The following is a 21,532-nucleotide window of genomic DNA, read 5'->3' on the forward strand; positions in this document are numbered from 1 at the left end:
TAAAACACATACTGTGCGTGGGACACTGACCTGTTGTCTGTCAGATAGCCATTGTATGAAGACTGAAAGGCAAAATATTATGGTGTTAATAATAAAAGTAATAATATAATTTGATTATATTTGCGTTTGACACAGCGCCTTATCATGTCTTCGAGACGTCTCAAAGCGCTTCACATGATGCACCGTAAAGTGAATTAATTGACTGTGTATTTTGTGGGCGAAACGCGGCAGTCGATTGCTAAGATCTTGATACGCAAACCTAGAAAAATACTCAAATCTCTCTTCTGGTTCTATCTTACGAGCATGACACAGTAATAACATAATGATAATAATTTGGTCACTCAATCCACGGCTGTTTGTGGGGGCACTGCTGCGCGCAATTGGCTAGTGTCCCACAAACAGCCATGAATGAGTGACCGATTTTATTGTGTGTGTGTGTGTGGGTGGTGGTGGGGGAGGAAGGGGATTGTCTCCCTTCCGCTTACTTCTCGAGCAAATATTCGGTCTCTGACCCTCTGGTACTCTTCCTCTCTCTCTTCTATCGACTTACTCCTCCGATCGTCTCGCAAGGGCACTCTCATCTGCAAAGGGAATGAATAAATCGTCACATGCCTCGGGGAAATTTCCACACGCAGCGAATACGAGAGTAGTAAATCCTCGCTTTCGAGACAGGGGCCTGATAACGTCTTTCGAGACGTCTCGAAGGGCTTCACGGGACGCACCGTAAAGCGGACTCGCCTAATAGCTTGTGGGAGAACCGCGGCAGCCGATTTGCGCACAGCAGCGTCCCCACAAGCAGTGGTGGATTGAAGTGACCAATTTATTATTATTATTACCCCTAGAAAGGTGTTCCGCCAATTGACTAACAACCGGGTTCCTACTTACTGTTGGGCAAACAGAGAGGTGCGCACGTGTGCGTGTAGTAAGGAAACTTGCCTAAGGTTTTGCCCTGTGCGGGAATTGAATCCAGGTCTCCTGCTTGCGAGGCAAGTGCTCTAACCACTGAACTACATATTAAGCTTTGAAAAGATCTTTTGATCAGAAGCCTTGCCCTTATCCAGAATCCATCGTGTTTGGAGTAGAGCTCACCTGGTTGTCATCTTTATCTAGACTAGTGTCATCCCTTTTGAGTATAAATCTCTTCTGAAAATCCATACTCTTTTCATCTTTTATGTGCTCTGAAAACCTCTGCTCCGGTCTACGGAGGAAAGAGAGAGAGGAAAAAAATACATACATTAAAAAAACACACAATATCAGCCTTGTAAAGCAAGGAGGAGCAGGATCATTCAATTGGTCACTCTGACTTAGTCAATAATAATAATAATCCTTGCATTTGATATAGCGTGTCATCACGTCTCCGAGACATCTCAAAGCGCTTCACAGAACATTTATTTTGATGGAATTATTACCCTCAGAAAAGCCACCCGCCAATCGACTAACAACCGGGTTCCTACTTGTTGCCAGGTAAACAGAGGCGTGTATATGTGTGTCTGTATGTGTGTGTGTGTGTGTGTGTGTGTGTGGAGTAAGGAAACTTGCCCAACGTTTCATCCTGGTGTGAGAGTGAGCATCGACAGACTGGCGCATAACCGGAGCCGTTTGACAATAGAGTATCAAGAAGATAAGCAACTGGGGACAGCATAAGTCAATACAAATCAAGCAGGTAGAAATGCAACAACAAATGACATTTACACAGCCCCTCTCACGTCAGGAGGACGTTCCAAGGCGCTGGACAGTCAGGATTCGGACTCGAGCTGGGGTTAGGATCAGAAGGGATGGAGAGCAGGGAGGGTGGGGGTAGGACGGTGACCGAAGGCTCGGACAAAGTGGAGGGTCTTGAGATGGGCCTCGAAGGAGGCGAGGGAGAGAGGGAGAAGGGACTGTGGGATGGAATTCCACAATAGGTGGGGGAAAGAGAGACCGAAGGCCAGACCGCTGATGGTGGGACAGGCAAGGCGGGGGGGGGGAACGTGGAGCAGGCCGGAGACCGCTGAGTGGAGGGAGAGGACAGTTCGATGTGGAATTCGCAGGTCCTGGAGGTAGGGAGCAGCGAGATGGCGGAGGGTTTAGAAGGCGAGGACGAGGGTTTTGAACCCTAGCGGCCGAGTAGCGGTCCAGATTCTGTCGGATTTGCTTGGCACTCACATCCTTGTATTCGTGGTCTTGTTAATTATGACGGCTTTTCCAGTTTGGTCAACGTTGTGATCCATCCCAAAGTAGGCGGCCACCCGGTGTAAGAGCATCCTGTGGTAGGAGGTCATCTGGGGAAATTTTTTGTATTGATTACTGAAAACAAGAGCACAACAAGGAAAAGTTATTCAAAGTTTTCTCAGAGTCGATGCTTCTGACACTCTCTCGTTCAATCGTTCGTTCGTTCGTTCAGGCAAGAGAATATAATCCCGCAATCGCCTTTGGTGCTTCAACCCGGAGATAAAAGAAATATCTTGGAACCGTGCCTTGGGTCACCTCTAACGTCACCACTCATTTCACCAAAGCAGACAGATGGAGCGGGCAGGCAGGGGGTGGGGGGGATCGGGGGCCGTGATCGGGGTTTCACGGAGGTGCGTGGGGTTTTGGGATCAGGGAGGGTCGGAGGTAGGAGGGTGGCCGAAGGCGAAGAAGAGGGTCTCGAGACGGGTCTTGAAGGAGGCAAAGGGAGAGAGCGAGGCGAAGGGACTGTGGGATGGAGTTTTTCCGAAGGGTGGGAGCAGGGAGGCTGAAGGCCCGAACGCGTGAGATGGGTGGGATGGGTGGTGCAGGTGGAGGGGGGAGCACGGAGCGGGCCGGAGCTCGCTGAGCGTTGGGAGTAGACAGGCAACAGTACTTACTTATTATCATTGATAAAGTCCAGAATATCTTGTTCTACTTTTAGCAGCATCATCCTGTCCCTGGAGGAATTACAGGGGTGTAATGAGTATTTTAATCAAGTAATAATGTAATTATTCACAAATAGGATTAGAGCAAAATCGCAAGCAGAGAGTTACTGGACTGCGGGCAGCTAAAAACAGCCCGACAAACAAGTCCGCCTCCGGAAGACTTTTTCTCCTGGCCAGACAGTGATACGGACGGCAAGCTATGTGGCCACACCTGGTCAGACTCCAGCACACGTTTGGGTCAAATTCATCTGCTTCCCCACCCACTCTCTTCGAACCCACCCGCTCCCTCTTATGTCTCCGGGAGGGTAACACGAAGAGATTGCTTATGCAGCCCGCGGACTTCACTCAAATAAAAGCACCCGGCCCTCAGAGGCCAACAGGTTGGACCCAATGACCAATGACCACCCCCCCCCACCCCGGCCTAGATCAAGACGGACAGCATTTTAAGTAAACAAATGCTTGTCGATCAAGAGCCGACTGTACAAGGAAGCCGATCAATCTCGTGACCCTTCTTTTCGACCGTGCCTTCGGCCACCCCTCCCAGTGTGCCCTCCACCCTCCCTGATTCCCCCCCACCCACCCCCCCAGCAGCTCAGGTCCAAATCCCTGACTGTCCAGTGCTTTGGGATGTAAATGTAATTTTGGATTGTATTGTAAAAGCACTCCCTTGCACACCAGATTTATAGAGCGCTGGGTCCATCCGGTCTATAAAACAGCACTTACCAGGAATTCAGAATAAACAGTCTTTTAATAGGACATAACAGTAAAAAGCTGCAGCCGTAGTCATCTGTTGCAGTTCTGAGATACAGCCCTGACATGTAACTGTCTCTAAGGGACAGTTGTGCTCTGCCTCGATGACGAAGCACATCTGGATATTACTGCGCTGATTTGCCAACCAAACAGCTGCGTTATATTATTAACGTGCAATTTTCAAGTTTATCTCCATTAATTAAGGAGGCATCAATCCACCCCTGCGAAGCGATCACTAGTCAGCCGGGCGTAAACAGTTCTGTGAAGACAAGTCATGGTTGACCGCCACCATATGAACTCGACTTACCTGGGATTATTCTTCAGTGTATTTACTAAAAACTCGTGCAGATCGATTCCAGTGGAGTCGGTGTACTCCTGGCTAGAATCTGTCAGAACAAGCACAACCGCCATGTGTTAGCAACGGTAGATTCACTTTCGCCACCAGAGATTTTCTTTTTCAAATTCTCCCTCTCTTTTCAGCGCTTTGGGCACTTTCGCGAGCCAGAGGACCCGGGTTCGATTCCCGGGCGAGAGGCACGGGGTGAAACCTGAGGTAAGCTTCCTTGTTCGGCTCACACGCCTCTGTTCACCAAGCTCTTCGCAGAACATACGGTAAAGCGAATCGACTGTACATTTTGTGGGCGAAACGCGGCAGCCAATTGCGCCCGGCAGCGACCCCGCAAACAGTCGTGGATCGAGTGACCAACTGATTATTATTCTTATTTTATTTTTAGAGGGGAATATTAGTCTCCCGGAAAAGTTTCCGAATGATAACATCAGCGAAAATGTGAGCCCAATAATCAAATTTCCTCTAAATAGCTGCAGGATGTTCCTCGGTTTTGTGTAATCTCGTTACCTTCCAGCACGACTCAAAGGAGCCGAGGATGATTTGTCAATGATCTGCCTGTGCTCGGAATTAAATCCGGCCATTTTACTTTACAGCAGACGCCCGATCGCAATTGATATCAAAGATTTGCAGTTCGCGACCTGCACGGCCTTTGTTCCCCACTCCAGTACGCCCCTAAACTCTTGTCACTCTCTCCCTCAACCCCTCCGTCTCGCCTCCTTCCTTGCCTGCCTTCAGGTTTCTGCCTGAACACCATCCGCTTTGACCGTGCCTACAGTCAATCCCCCCACCACCCCTCGGCTCGGAGTCTTGCTCCGCCACTGTCAAGCGCTCTGGGACCCTACCCCGCGTGAGGGGGCGCTGTGTAAATGAAAGTTGTTGCGGTTAAAGGACCTGCGTGTCTGTGGCAGCACTCCTGTGGCGTGGCGGTCACAGGGAAACACCCCGCTGGTGTCGGTCTCTTGACCCGTTTATTTATAATTCTTGCAATATTTATAGTCTCATTTGTCACAAAGCTGGAACAGGCCCCGAGACAAAATCAAACCACTATTTCTGGAGCTTTGGCTGGCAACGAGGAGAAACAGGAGAGAGAGAGCCTCCGCCAGCGACGGGAGAAATTGATCACCGTCGAGAGTCCTAATGTTTTTATTCTGCGGAAACACTGTTCCAGTGAGTGAGTAGTAAACGTAGGGAATGGGATCCCGAGGGTGACAGAAGATGGAAGCGAAAAAGTGTTGATTCTTTCAAAAGAAAACAAGATCGACTTCCAATAGGAAATAATATCTCGGGGATGCAGTATACAGTTTGGGACATGGCAAGCGCAAGCGACTGCCAGGATAATAATAATATAATAACGCTTGGATCTTCTCGAGGTCTCAAAGCGCTTCACAGAATAGACTGCAAAGTGAATTGACCGTATAGTTGTGGGCGAAACGCGATGGATGGTGGAAGGTGAACTGGATGGACCTCGGTCTTCTTTGGTCTAGAGAATTCTCATGATCCGAATGCAGAGTCCTGGTTGAATGTCGTGCTGCTCTACATCAAGCGCTCTGAGGGGCGCGTGAGGGGCGCTGTGTAAACGCAAGTAGTACTGGTAATAGTTGTTGTTGCATAAGATATCAAAGCCAATCAACCATCCCACATTTTACCAAACTAGGCTCCTTCCCTTCTCTAATAACTCGGCCTCAATCCCCTAGACATCTTTCAGCGCCCTGGAGTATTTATTAATCTCAGTTGGCACCCATCTGTATCCGTCATGGCTGCTCTCGCGCAGGTACTTATCCAGTTCTTCTTTCGAAGTTAATCGATGCAGAGTTAACTACTTTTGTTGTCGTTTATCTCTCGAGGATCAATTAGCGACAGTGGAAAAGTGAATTCATGATGCAAGGAAGCATATCTCAAAACATTTAACCAGCTCATTAAAACACACGTACAGGAAAGGGAAGCATATGGCGTGTTAACAGAAGACCGGATCAGCGAAAGAAACAAGCCTTGTGATCTCACCAAGTTACCATTCACGGGGAAAACAGCCCTATGCGCTCTGCCGTCCATCATGTATTAATAAACGGAAAAAACTTTTCACAACAGCCCGATATATTAGTTACAAATTTACTTGAACGAGAGTTTAAAAACAGTTCAGGATTTCCCAATTGTTTCGCATTTGGCGTTTTGCATTGATGTATTTGACACAGTTACTACGGTTTTATTAGACTTTCAGCACTTCCAGCTGCCAAAAGTTTTGAGGTCCAAATATCGGCACTCATTAAAAAAAAATTTCACAGAACACACATCTTTAAGAGGTCTGAGGATGAAAACGTTGTGTTTCTTACCTCTTGACAGCATTTTCCTCGGACCTCGCTCCAGTTTTTCTTTGTTCTTTTCCTCTTTCTCCGAGCCATCCTTCGAAGACTTTTCTTCTTCTTTATCAGAAGGGCAAGTGAACTGCAGTTGGATAACATCCTGCAAAGCACAGCAGAGTTGTAGGGAGACTGACAAAAGATGTTTAAAGCAATTAATCGACCTCGGATAGATGGATGGACGGGCAATAGTTAGCTGCAATAAATCAATCTCCAAGTTAGATATCACCTCATTCTGTGCGCAGTTGGCAGCCTTTCGCCAGTGTATTCTGTCAAGCGCTTTGAGACGTCTCAACGACATGATAAGGCGCAATATTGAATGCGAACATTATTATTATTAACCTCAGCAGTACATTAGTATTTTCTTACTCTTACTCAGGGCATGTTTTGTATCAGGCACAATTGTATTTCAATCTTACAGAATCAATATAGAGATATCTGCGCAGTATCCGGATCATATACGCAACGGGATAGTTACCCCAGAAGAAAAAAAAAATTCAGCAAAGTATCTGCAATTAAAAGAGCCGCACATAGTATGTAACTTAATGAGAGAGAAAGGTAAATTGGGGGAGGGGGGATAAAGTATTACTCCCTCCCCAATCTGCCAAATTAATAATTACTGTTATCAGGGTCATGCCACTCTGTATAGCCTCCAGGCCAGCTGGTCTCTCTCGAAATACAATGTTATTGAAATAAACTGAGCTATGCCTGGAACGCACACACCTCTTCCTAACCACAAAGCTTCGCTCCAAAATACAGTCAATTCAACAACACAACAACAAATTACACCTGTAGAGCGCCTTTCACGTCAGAAAGAAATCCCACGTTAGAGTCTAAAGTATTCACTTGACAGTATATCCTGTGAAGGGCTTTGATACGTCTCAACCGCATGATAAGGCGCTATATCGAATGCAATAATTATTATCAGCTATTTTTATGCCAACATTTACTGGGTTTCGCAGACCATCCTTCTCCAATACGGTGCCTCCGAATTCAATCAATGTCTAACTCTAAACCCAGGGTATAGCACATTGAAGCTTCTCCTCTCTCCGCATCTCCCCCCCCCCCACCCCCCGCCCGCCCCACACTCCCACCTCCCCTTCTTGTTTGGAAACATGTAAACTGTGAACTCACCCACTGGTGGTTCGGCTGAGATCAACACAAGGGGAAACTATGGACACAAGCAATAACTTACACTAAATCCCAATAGCTAAAGTAAATGTGATATTTAATGGTTATTTCTCCTACAATCTGTTTCTCTCTAAATAATAATTTCCCCCAAGTCAATGTTACTGGATTAGAAACAGACATCCTGTGCCTGAATGACTTACTTGTCAACAAATTATATAATAAAGCAAGCTACGCCACAGAATTCTTCCTAAATGGAGTCAGGCATCAGAATCATTGATTTATTAACTAGAAGAAACTTTATTGATAAAGTATTCACATTCGAAAATATAGCGATAATCCTGATGCAAAAGGCGCAATATCAAATGCTAAGATTATTACACTAACAACTTGCATCTGTGCAATTCACTGCCGCGTTTCGCCCACAAAACATACAGTCAATTCACTTGACAGGACATCGTGTGAAGCGCTTTGAGACGTCTCGTTAACGTATTGAGGTGCTGTATCAAATGCAAGGATTATTACTATTATTATATAGGGCCCTTCATGCGAGTTGCAGAGCACTTAACAGCAGTGTAATCAGACGCCGAGCTGCAAAGTGAGGGTGGTGACCGAAGGCACGGTTGAAGAGGAAAGTCCTCAGATGTGATTTTAACAACAACAACAAGATTCCATTTATAGAGCGCCTTTCACGTCGGGAGGACGTCCCAAGGCGCTGTACAGTTGGGTCAGGACCCGAGCCTTGGGGGGAGATGGTAAGGGAAGGGAGGGAGCGAGGAGGGGGTAGAGAGTCGAGAGCGGAGCTGAACGCTGAAGGTCAAAGAGAAAGGTCTTGAGACGGCCTTGAAGGAGGAAAGGGAGGAAGCGGCAAAGGCACTGGGGATAGAGTTCCACAGCCTCGGGCCTGAGAGGCTGAAGGCCACCGATGGTAGGGCGGTTGGGGCGGGGGATGTGGAGCAGACCGGAGCCAGAGGAACGGAGGGTACAGGCAGGTAGGTAGGGGGATAGTAGGTCAGAGAGGTAGGAGGGAGCGATGCCGTTAATGGCCTTGTAGGTGAGGATGAGGATCTTGAATTTTAAGATAGGCAAAGAGTGGGGAGGGGGCAAGACTGAGGCAGGGGGGGTTCCAGAGATTTGGGGCGTAGTAGCTGAAAGCACGGCTGGAGGGCAGAGAGAGGGTAGGGGGTAAGAGGGTGAACGAAGGCACGGTCGAAGAGGAGGGTCTCGAGACGGGTCTTGAAGGAGGCAAGGGAGGGGGCGAGGCACTAAAGTGTGGTGTTAGGGTGGCAGAGAAGTAGGTGGGTGGCAGGGGGTGAAGTGATTTGAAAGCCAGAGTTAGGATGGTGAAATCAATCTGGTCTCATTGCTCATTATTATTCTGTCATTGCTCTGTTAGTTTTGTTTTACCTGGATATCCTGAGTCCCTTCGCCTGTGAAGAGATTGGAAAACTCTTCACACACAGCTAGGCTCCGCACCAATTTTAACTTAGAATTGGACTGAAAGGGAATAAGGAAAATTATTTTATAATCGGGGGGCATTTTATTATCCATTTTACACATTTATTTCAATACTTGCATTTCGCCCACAAAATTCACAGACAACCCACTTTACAGCGTACCCGGGGAAAACCTTTTGAGACGTCTCAACGACGTGATATGGCGCTGTATCAAATGTAAAGATTATTATAATTATAATTCTGAGCCTTCGCTTAGCTTTTTTTTGTCTCATCTTCTTCCCCCTCGAATCGACTCAAGATTGTGACTTTTTTCGAACAAAAAAAATAGTTGTAGTTCTATAGATATCCCATCCTCACCCATTTTCATGTGGGAGGCTAAATAGCTGGGAATCCTAGCAAGCTTAAGCGCTCTGGGACGCTACACTGTGTGAGGGCGTTCTATAAATGCAAATTGTTGTTAGACAACAACAGAAATCTTCATCTCCAACCGATCCCAACGCAGGTATTGGTGGTAGTGGTGGGGGAACTGAATAGCAATTAAACTAGGATATAGACTGATTTTCCACCTCCTCCCAAGTCAGAGAGGCTGAAGCCAATCGCAATGTCTCTGTGTAATGCCTCGAACCTGTTCCGCCATTCTATTAGACCATGGCTGATCTGTACCTCAACTCCAATTACCCTGTATCCCGCGATCCTCTGATCTGACAAACATCTCTCCCCTCAGTCTCGAAAATTTGAATGAGTCCAGTCATAATCCGCAGCCTTTTTGGGGCGAGCTTTTAAACGCTAAACCAACTGCATGACTTAATGCTAACCTGGACTTAAGTGCAATTTTCCAATAAAATAAGGAAGAGATTGGGCCAACAATTACCTGAGGAGCACAAATATTTACAGAAGGCTGCGATTTACTTTCTGTGCAGGATCCACAACATTTTCCACTCAACGAAGCCAAGATTTTTTTAAAAAAAAGAACACACACACACACTGCAGACATTATTTAGTTGAAATTACAAACATCCCCCTCACCTTGGATCTTCTCCTCGAGTGTCCGTGGTTCTGTGTTTTTCGCTGCAACAAAACAGGAGTCAGATCAGCAAAGAAGATTTTCTTGCACGTCAAGTCACCCTCAGGAACATCACAAGTAACTTTCTAACCACCACATCGCCTTCTGCTGTTGTCACTCCATTATTTGGATGGGTTTTCATACAGGGACAACCTGATGGACTGACTACCCCACTCTCCATCTATCACGCGGTCCCCAAACCCCTCCACCCGCCCCCTCTATACGCCAGTCCCTTCCTACCTCCCTCCCTCTCCGACATGCTTACCCCCCCAACCCCCAAACCACAACCTCCTGCCTCCGCTTGACTGGCTCCGGCCTCCTGCTTGTGTCCCGTGCCCTCCGTTCCACCATTGGTGGCCGTACTTTCAGCCATCACGCCCCGAGACTCTTCCTCTATCCCTCCCTCCGCCTCCCCACTTCCGTCCCCATTTTCAAGTTGCGCCTGAAGACCTTCCTCTTCGACCGTGTCACCCCTTGGCTTGGTGTCGTGTTACGCCACTGTCAAGTGCTTTGGGACGCTACCTTGCATGAAGAGCGCTGTGCAAATGCTAGTTGTTGTTGTTACCGTCTTTATAAGTCAACTCAAACTAGTTGACTTACGCGTCACCCTGGGTTCAATCGCTAGCACTCCTGCCCCGGAGTTAGAAAGCTGCCCCACGTCATGACTTTTAGCTCATAGTCCTGGCGTAGGGAGGTCCAACCTATTGGCTGCTGGGGTGAGGACCGGATGCCCTATTTGAGAAACATCTGCAATATTCTTGTGTTTCCCTTCCAGAAACATCATAGCATTTAGGGATTATGGAGGGAGCGGGTGAGCCAAATGAAATGGAGGGAGGAGGGGGCCATATGCGGCCCGTGGGTCACCAGTTGGATCACCTTGGTCTACAGTGACACTCTAGTGCATTGTCTAAGGTGCGTTGTTTGCGAGAGGTTAGACAGGTCTGTTAATAATCTCACGGCGCTATTCAGAAAGAGAGTGTCCTATCCAACCACCGCACAGATAAAACTGATCATTCGGTTTGCCTTTAATGGTGAGTTTGCACTGCATCTGACTGCCAAATTGTTCCAAGTGCTATAAAACATCTGTACAATTACTGCAGTGTAGCACTTATGAATGGGGCCTCAGGCTTTGGTTACAGGCCGCACGGGAACAACCATTTTATATAGCTACAGAGACGTCGCTAAGTTCCAGTTCAATGACGTTGTAAATGAGCTGTGGTCACTATTCATGATAGCATTGCAGAGGTCTCCAGTACACAAAAGTTCTCTTTGTTAGTTACCTTTAATTAGCATTTACGTTTTAAGGGACAGGCATAAGAAAGTGGCTTGAATGCAGGCTTCAGAAAGGATGACTTGATCACAATATAATTGAACATTCAATTATTTAATGTTGATTATTAAACAATAATAATTGGCCACTCAATCCATGACTGTTTGTGGGGACGCTGCTGTGCGCAAATAGCTGTCGCGTTTCGCCCACAAAATATAGTCGATTCCCTTTTCAGTGTATCCTATGAAGCGCTTTGAGACGTCTCGAAGACGTGATAAGGCGCGATATCAACTGCAAGGATTATTATTTTTATTAACATTGATGCAGTAACTTTCACTTGGGAAACGATGTCTCAAATCTCTCAACTCTGTTGGTTGGGCCCATGAGCTGGGGGGTAGGAGCTGAGAGGCGAGGGGGACGAGGGGAGGGGAAAAACCATGGGGTTTAACCAACCATACAAACTTTCTCATTATCTGGTTAAAAACGCTCTCATGCTCAGCCAGGGAATGCAGCACAAGGGGAATAAAAAGAAAAACACAAACAGTTCATTCTTTCACTCCCCGCCACCCCAACGTATTCTGCGCTTATTCAGTTAATAATGCTGGGAATGGAATACTTTGGGTATTTTTCTATTTGTTAATGTTAATTTCTGTTTCAAAACGCTTGCAAGTCAGGTATAGCACGGTACGATGCAGAGGAAAGCTCCCCTGTAACTGCCTTGATATACAATACAAAATTACATTATATAGCCGCTTTCACGTCCGGAGGAGGTCCCAAGGCACTGGGACATGTCCCAAACAATGTGCCCGAGCCTCAAATTCAAATGTTACATTTCCAATTTCCAACAGCAGATGTCTAAGAGACCAATTTAATGACAAATATGGAGCAGTTTTATGTAGAAAGCTCAAGCCTACCAGGAATTGGCTTGAGATGACCCGCAAGTCATTTCACCCGAGACCCTTACGACAAACAGACCAACGAAAGGTTTGTTTATCTGTCTGGCCTGAATTCATAGGAACAGGAAGAGGCCATTCAGCCCCTTGAGCCTGTTCCGCCATCCTATTAGATCATGGCTGATCTGTACCTCAACTCCAACTACCCGCCTTTGCTCCATATCCCTTGATACCCTGACCTAACGGACATCTCTCCACCTCAGTCTTAAAAATGTGAATGGATCCAGTGATAATCAGCCTTTTGGGGGAGGAAGAGAGAGCGAGAGAGAGAGAGTTCCAGATTCCCACTGGCCTTTGTGTGAAAAAATGCTTCCTGATTTCACTCTAAATGGCTCAGCTCTAATTTTAAGATGATGCCCCCCCCCCCTTTTGTTCTGGAACTTTCAAACCTGGTTAACTGTCCCACTGCAAAATCCCGTCTTCAGACATTTATGACTGAGGAGTCGGAATAAAACAGAAGACATTTAGCCATGCCAGGAAACATCTCACGCACAAAGTCGTGTACGTTCTGAACACCACATATATTAGCACCGTGTCAGTAAAGGTGTGATTGTACCACCATAAAAAAAGACAAGGATGGTTTGTCAGTCACTCCAATTTGGCCTTTTAGTCAGTCTTGTGTCGATTTAGCAAAGTGGGGAAACATGCACAGGCCCTGTTGCTTAAACATTGGGAAACAGAGAAAGAAATCAACACAGAGCAATCTTTCTTCTTTCTGCAAACAATCTCAGCATCAGCCATTCCAGAGTCACTTGTTACGAGGGCTAAGGATCCTTCTACTCCAGTACAGTACTCAATTTTGCCTACAAAATATACAGTCAATTCACTTGACGGTGTATCCTGTGAAGCGCTTTGAGACGTCTCGAAGATGTGATGAGGCGCTGTATTAAATGCAAGGATTATTATTATTATTACTACAACAATGTTCAACCTCTGAAGAGCAACCCCTATCGAACCAGCACAAGCTCTTCTGTTATTCTTATGGCACGAGTTATCGGGCAAATTAAGGCTCGAAAGCAACTACGCTATTTTCTTTCAATTGCAATATCTTAAGACCTCTTTGAACCACCCCTCCCACTCCATTGCTCACCTGTGTCTCCAACTGTGCATTCGACTCATCCACCTCTTTTTCCACCTCCTCTTTACTGGAAGATCTGCACATGGATTTATTTTTGATTACAGATTCCTCCACGAATTTCTTCTCCGATTCCTTCATGATTTCCAAAGTTTCTTGAGCGTTATTACTATTGGACATCTTCAGAAGTGAAAATAATTGAGGGCGTGCTGGACAGCAAGGACCTGTGGCAGAAACACAGCCCGTGTTTTGCTGGAATAACGTGGAACATTGAGCCATAAGATTACGACAATAATAATAATAATCCTTGTACTTGATACAGCGCCTTATCACGTCTTTGAGACGTCTCAAATCGCTTCACAGGACATACTGTAAAGTGAATTGACTGTATATTTTGTGGGCGAAACACATCAGCCAATTGCGCACAGCAGCGTCCCCACAAACAGTCGTGGATTGAAGTGACCAAATTATTATTATTTCTTTTAAAACAACATTTTTTGAAGAAATGATTGCCCACAGAAAAGTGATCCGCCAATCGACTAACAACCGGGTTCCTTCTTTCTGCTAGGTAAACAGAGGCGTGTGTGTGTGTGTGTGGAGTAAGGAAACTTGCCCAACCTTCCCCCTGCCAGAGAATCAAACCTGGCTCCACTCGCTTGCGAGGCGAGGACTCTAACCACTGAGCTACAAGTCTCCACAAAATGTTTATGCAAAGGAAGACAATTCGGCCCATCATGTCCTTGCTCGTTCTAGCATTGCCATCAGAGCTTCCTACTCCAATTCCACCCGCCACTGTTCCCCATAACCTTTTAGTATCCTCCTTCCTTTAACAAGTGTCCAATTACCTTTCAAGCATATTTATGGACTTGGCCTCACGATATTTGTTGTAAATCATTCCATGGTCTTACTCACCCTCTGTGTGAAACTAAAACTAATCTCCAACTTTTTCCCCCCTTTGTGATATTGTTCCTTTTATGTCCTCTGATTTCTGACCTGCTATTTAGTAAAAATAGCTTGACTTATTTGCCCCAAGAGAAATCAATCATAATTTTTAAAATTAGATTTCCACACCCTCCCAATTTAACCGTCTGTATTCTAGCAAAACAGACCTATCTTTCCAAATCCGATTCGCCCGTCAACTCTTAAATAACTAGATTTTTTTTTTGCTGGTATCAGATACGTATACACTCGATCCACAACTGCTTGTGTGCAATTGGCTGCCGCGTTTCACCCACAAATGACAGTCAATTCACTTTACCGTATCTTGTGTGAAGAAGTGATAAGTTGCTATATCAAATGCAAGGATTATTATTATTATCATCTTCATTATCACTACCTCTGTTTAATAAATTCAGGTAAACCAGGCTTGTTAACATAACCCTGGGTACGCTGCTTACTTACCAGGAGCTGGGGCCTATTTGTGATAACCCCTTATCACATAAAAAGCAAAGCTTCCTCCAGTGGTCAAGCGATGTCTTAACGGAACTGGACGTGTTTTGTGCTGGTGAAGGTGCATCTCATGGTGCTGAAATTGCTGCAGTTCTCTAGACTGAGTACAGTGCGTCTGTGGTCAAAGCATGCCGCTCTCTCTCCTCCGAGATCCCTGTGGAGAAATGAAAGACATCAGGTCACGAACATACAGTCATTTTAGACTGGTTCATATGATTTTAGGAGCTAAAGCTGGTCGTATCCACTGACCAAGTTTCCAGGACTGAATTTCTTTTGGAGAACTAACGTTGGCGTCTTCTACTCCGTACACTATGAAGTTACATCAAACGGGGAACTACATAATAATTTGGTCACTCAATCCACCGCTTTTTGTGGGATGCTGTCGGTTGCCCTGTGCAAACGGCTGCCGCGTTTTGCCCACAAAATATACAGTCCATTCACTGTACAATATATCCTGTGAAGCGCTTTGAGACGTCTCACCGACATGGCGAGGCGCTGTATCAAATGCAAGGATTATTATTATTATCATCATCAGACAAAAATATCACAACCAAAATGATTAAGACATTATCACAAACAATCACTGCCATAAATAAGTACACACAGAGTACTTTTAGAGTACTCCATGTGCCATTTTATTTAAGATCTTTTAAAAAGTAGTGTTCTGGCAGCGAATAAAGGGATNAAAAAAGAACTTCTAAAAGACTTAAGAAATGCCATTATGTAGACTTAATAATAACCTGTTCCAAAGATTGAATCTCGTTAATACAATTTTTTCTTGTGAACACCAAGTGCTACGTTATCAGCGGGTGAAAATGAATAAAATTAAATATGTAATAGGAGCCATTTAAGAAAGAATACAATCACTAACATATCCGGAGTTCATTGCTGTACGTGAACCAAAGTTGATGTTATAGTATGTTCTGTGAAGCACTTTGAGACGTCTCAAAGCCGCGATAATGTGCTATATCAAATGCAAGGAATATTATTATTAATATTAATTCAGCTCTCCATCATCAGGTAAAATATACTTAAACAAAATAGAGAAATACTTACAGTATACTCTACAATTTATTACATTGAGACTGTGTACATTATATGATAATCCTTAGGTTTGATACAGTGCCTTATCACGAGATCGAGGCAACTCAAAAGCGCTTTCCACGATTTTACTGTAAGATATAGTAATGGGTGTGTTTGTAGGTAAATGCAACAGACAATTTTGTTGCTGCAATGTCCCACAAACAGCCATTGCTATATTTTTGTTTTGGGGATTGTTGGCCTGGACACAGGGAGAAAGTCCCTTCTCTTTTGAGTAGTGCCATGGGATCTTTGAAGTCCACCTGAACAAGCAGACACGAGCCCACTATAAGGCCTCATCTCCAGACAATCCAGAGGTCCCCAACACTGCAATGGAGCATTATCTTGGACTTGGGAGTTCATCATACAATAGCAACTTGCATTTATATAGCGCCTCTCACACAGGGTAGCGTCCCACAGCGCTATCCTATACCAAAACTGGGTATATTTTATTTAAATTGAGCCTTATGATCTAGAAATCACTGCCCTTAACTTCTACTCTGATACGCAGGCTAATTAAATTGCGATTGATCCAACCAGGTGATTGCACGATAATTAATTAAATCTTGCATTAATAAACAGGAAGCGAACGAAACCCTCAAGAACATGAAACACAAATTTAATTACGCTCAGTGTGAATAAATCATCAAAAAGATTCATTAATCGCTGAATAAAATATCGCAGCCCGAAAACCTACTGGACACGTTAAAATGATTTACAGTTTTAAGTTTAAACAGGATGTGCTTCCCGATCGATCTGGTGAATGGAGCCATAAACTATTTATTTATCCTCGGATAACGTGCTCCTAGAGCGAAGGAAAAAGAGTTGCCATGGAAACCGTGAAGATGACGAATGCTGCCCTCGGCCAGGAACAAAAATGAAATGAAATTAATATTCTGCCAGGAGAGTAACGGCCTCCATTCAAGGCTTTCAGAATTTTTTTTTACATTTAAAAAAAAAGCAGTCCATGGGGTGGTGTGGGGGGTGGTGGGGGGGGAGAGGCTCTTTCAGGGATGCCCTTATTCCAGTCAAATAACAACATCAACAGATGATACTTGTTTAACGCCTGTCGCGTCAGAAAGACATCCCATGGTGCTGCGGTTTTTTTTTAATATAAAACCAATATTGCAACCAATGCAGCGACAAGCGCTGCCCCGCAATCTATTCTGTGAAGCGCTTTTAAGACGCCTCGAAGACGTGACGAGGTGCTATATCAATTGCAAGGATTATCATTATTATGTCAGTCAACCAATACAACAATAAATGCAAGTTGTTGTTGGGGTCGCTGTTAAACTCCACCCATCCACCCCTGAATACATATAGAACTTGCAGGGAGAGGACAACCACCACAATAACAAAATGACATTTGTGTAGCGCCTTTAGCGTCGGGAGGACATCCCAAAGCGCTAGGCAATCAGTGTTTCGGACCCGAGCTGGGGGTTGGGATTGGGGAGGGTGGAGGGCAGTGGTGGGGTGGGAAGGAGGGTGATTGAACTTACGGTCGAAGAGGAAGGTCTCTCCCAGTTAAATCATTACCTTCTCAAGTCAGATCACCCACAAAATATACAGTCAATTCGCTTTACAGTCTGCTCTGCGAAGGACTTTTGAGAGGTCTCGAAGACGTGACGAGGGGCTACATCAATTGCAAGGACTATCATTATCATATCAGTCAACCGATCCAACAATAACCGTCTTTACCTTCTTCGTGTCATTCCTATAATAAGCGAATAATAATCCTTGCATTTGATGGAGGGCCTTATCCTGTTGTTGGAAGGTCTCAAAGGACAATGCTGAACAGTGTGGTTTGCCCTATCTGCATCCCCCACGGGCAATACGTACAGGTCTGTTCGCACAGTTTCGCGTACTCATGGCTCGAGTCTCCGGACTTGTCGAATTAACATCCGGATACAATTTCTACGCGTGCCGTCTTAATTCCGCATGGGGGCACAACAACAAATTTTAAATTTAAGTGTTTTCAAATTAAAAAAAAAAAAAAAAAACTCGCGAACGAACGAAAAAGGGCCTTCGGAGCACTCAGGCGAACACGAACCTAAGCACTTTCCTGACTGCACTGCCATGACAACCGGTTTCTGCGCACGTAGCACAATCCAACGTGCACCGCAGCAACATCACCTCCTCTAGCTCGAGAAGTCACCTCTGCAACACAAAACCTGCAGCTCATTATTTAGATTTATTTATCTATCTATTTTTTTTTCCCCCCAGAGGGTTAACCATCGCGTTTGCGGAGTCGCAGCTCAGCGGTCGGGAGCCCTCGCCTCGCGGGCGAGAGGACCCCTGGGGTTTGATTCCCCGGGGCGGGGCGGGGCGGGTCAGGTCGAAACCTTGGGCAAGTTTCCTTACTCTACCCGGCAGTAAGCGGGAACCCGGGTTGTTAAGTCGATTGATGGATCGCTTTTCCGGGGGTAATAATCCCTTCAAAAAAAAATAATAATTTGGTCAGTCAATCCACCACTGCTTGTGGGACGCGGCTGTGCGGCAATTGGCCGCTGCGTTTTGCCCCAAAATATACGGTCAATTCACTTTACAGGATATTCTGTGAAGCGCTTCGAGACTTCTGGACGACGTGATAAGGCCCTATAACAAATGCAAGGGTTATTATTATAATTATTATTATTATAACCATCCAGGTCGCACCAATCTGATCGTGACCACTCATTAATTACTGTGCACACAAAATGCAAATGGCACTAAAGTAATTGGTAGCAATCTACGACTATAATAATAATAATCATTGCATTTGCCACAGCGCCTTATCGCGTCTTCAAGTCGTTTCAAAGCGCTTCACAGAATATACTGTAAAGTGAATTGACTGTATGATTGTGTGGGCAAAACGCTTCAATAACCCTAAGCATTAAGCGTGGCCAACAACAACCACAAATGACAATCAATAAAGCACAGACGATGCCTGTTTTTTCTTTATAAGCAACCTTTCTCTTGCTTGAGATCAATTTTTTTTTTTGCCAAGAGAAAATGGTTGACCCTTAAAGAGACGAAACTCAATTGCAGGCCATATACTGCAATCGGGGAAATTTAATTCATTCGATTTGTTGATTTCATAATCTTATTTAAAGGGCTTTCCTCGTATATCAGCTGTAACATGCACGGCAAGTACGTTTGAGCGTTCCAGAACAATTTCTTTGGCAGTATGTCCACTTGATAGCCTCGGTGGGTAAAAGTTCATAGGCTTTGCAGTCTGTTTCAAGAGCTTTTACGCTGACCAGCATAGTGGTAGGGCCAGAGGCATTGGGAATGAGACTCCTGCCTCGCCTTTCAGTTGGGGAGCGATGACTGTTACAGGAGACAACCGCATTACGTTGGCGTTTTGCAAGAATGGCAGAAGTACGTGTAATCTGCCCCAAAATACAGTCAATTCACTTTACGGTGTGAATTGAAGTGCTTTAAGACATCTCGAAGATGTGATAAAGTACTATATCAAATGGAAGTATTATTTTTTATCAAATGCAAGGATTATAATGCTGTCTCGATTCATTACTGGCTCACGTGCCCTGCACCTTCCTCATTCTTGTGGCCTATCAGTCGACATGCTACACAAATAATCATCTAATAATAATCCTTGTATTTGATATAGCGCCTTTACGTCATTGAGACGTCTCAAAGTGCTTTACAGGATATGCTGTAAAGAGGATTGTCTGTGTGTTTATGAACGAAACACAAAGCGTTTAAGCTTCCATTCATAACCTTCCCAGTCATGGGATGCTGTCACATCACAAGCAGAAAGTCCAAGATTACTGGAATCAAAGCCTTACAAGCAGTTAGTTCAGCTTTAAACAAGAGCTGAACCGATCAGTTTAGGATCAGAGAAGGTGGGAAACTCGCAAAATGTTTTGGGAGTGAAAAACTGGTAAAACTGCAGCCTACGGAGTCCTGTCGCTCAGTGGTTAGAGCGCTTGCTTTGCAAGCGAGAGTACCTGGGGTTGATTCCCGGCAGGGCAAAACCTTGGGCGAGTTTCCTTATTCCACAGGCTTGATAATAATCCCTCCAGAAAAATAAACAAACAAATAACATAATAATGTGGTCACTCAATCCACGACTGTTTGTGGGACAGACGCTGCTGTGCGCAATTGGCTGCCGTGTTTTGCCCACAACTATACAGTCAATTCACTTTACAGAATACTCTGTGAAGCGCTTTGAGACGTCTCGAAGACGTGAAAAGCGCTATGTCAAATGCAAAGATTATTATTATTATATAGGGTTTTTTTTTAAATCAGGTGTAGAAAACAGACCATCTCCCACTTAATACCTTAGTGCAGATAGCTGGATTTATTCATTGAGGCAATTATCGCAAAAGGAGGCTTCAGATTTCTGTCACATTCATAGTTTGTAACCGCTCCATACGGACCTTCATCTGACATCTCCAGCTCGGCAAAAACTCCGTCAGAAATTAATGAAAGCCACAATTAAGGCTGTCAAGACACAGATTCGATGGAGCAATTTACACTATCTACACTCCTGGGGTCTGTGTGGGTTTTTGTCCAGAGCTACCTTGAAGGATCGGACCGGAAGGAGTTACAGCTTCCATTTACAATCTGCTCGGAGAAGCTATTTCAGTCCAAGATGTGATCTTCCCGTTGAGTGCATGAGGATTTCATTCACGCCTACATACAGCTTGTGTAACAATTGACGTACGGACGAGCTGAGATTCCACAGTTACTGCAGTGGAATTCCCGTCAGCCAACACAACTACCTGCAAGATAGACGTTGCGATCAGCACGCCAAGGAAATAAGCTTTCGCTTCTGTGGGCGAAGGAAGCGCTGAGTGAAAAACTGGGTCACAGCCAAAGTGCAACGACGTTCTTTGAAGTAGTGCACAGGAATACAGCAAGAGCTGAAAAGTCACTCCAGTCCAGCCAAGTATTTGCTTTGTGCAAGTTAAGCACCCGCATACACACGGGCTTGACGCTCGGTACTGGACACGGCATGCCTCCACTGCAGAGAAAATTATATTTGGGTCACAATCTCCATGGTAGAAGCTTCACAGGAGGACCTGAGCTCATAGTCCAGCCTGGTCAGTCTGTGCGTTATTGAACGAGTGTCTCACACTGTCGGATGTGTTGTCCTATGGATAAGATAATTAGAGGCCCCATCTACCAGTGGAGTAGACAATGTGGTTGGCATCCAAGCACTTTGACTATTTTCTGACGCGGTTTGGTAGAGTATATTGAAATGTAATCGAATGTTATCATTATAGGGTACAACTGGTGCTCAATTAGCAATGAAACAAACCTTGCATTTGATTCACCACTTGAGACATCTTAGTGATTCATGGGACGTGCGGTAAAGTGGTGCGACTGTGATTTGGTGGACATGTGCGGTAGCTAATTGATGCACGGACATGTCCGTCAACAGCCATAAAGTTAATGACCAATTTTGTTTAGGGAATTGTCGGGCCAGGACAACAACAGAATTACATTTGTATAGCGCCTTTCACGTCGGGAGGACGCGGGGCAAACCCCGCACTCTAGCACACGGCTGTTGGCTTGGCGTGCATCCCAAAATGTCGGTTCGGCTGTTACTAGCACTCTCACCTTTGCGTTCTTGGTCGAGAGACTCTGGGTTCAAGCTCCACGTTAGGACATACTTGAGCTCACAGTCTTCTGGACCATGCACTATTGGATGGAGCAGAACATCAGAGCTGTCACCTTTAAGTCTTTAGCAATAACCGCCACAAAATTATATTAACACAAT

General features: G+C 45.2%; 1 protein-coding gene across 1 annotated transcript in view; it reads right to left on the minus strand.

Annotated features, from left to right (window-relative positions):
- The window catches only part of LOC103190603 (R3H domain-containing protein 2), a 31,910-nt gene extending 14,020 nt beyond the window's left edge, over window positions 1-17,890 (minus strand). The window contains 12 exon segments of the mRNA XM_042344212.1: window positions 31-62; window positions 486-581; window positions 1,090-1,198; window positions 2,146-2,286; window positions 2,829-2,888; window positions 3,934-4,012; window positions 6,303-6,432; window positions 8,865-8,954; window positions 9,941-9,982; window positions 13,291-13,499; window positions 14,677-14,878; window positions 17,855-17,890. Of these exon segments, the coding sequence (XP_042200146.1) occupies window positions 31-62; window positions 486-581; window positions 1,090-1,198; window positions 2,146-2,286; window positions 2,829-2,888; window positions 3,934-4,012; window positions 6,303-6,432; window positions 8,865-8,954; window positions 9,941-9,982; window positions 13,291-13,455 (944 nt within the window). The 5' untranslated portion in view covers window positions 13,456-13,499; window positions 14,677-14,878; window positions 17,855-17,890.
- Window positions 17,891-21,532: the final 3,642 nt, after the last annotated feature.

Source organism: Callorhinchus milii, unplaced genomic scaffold, assembly GCF_018977255.1.
Source record: "Callorhinchus milii isolate IMCB2004 unplaced genomic scaffold, IMCB_Cmil_1.0 Scaffold27, whole genome shotgun sequence".
In the NCBI taxonomy this organism is placed as follows: Eukaryota; Metazoa; Chordata; class Chondrichthyes; order Chimaeriformes; family Callorhinchidae; genus Callorhinchus; species Callorhinchus milii.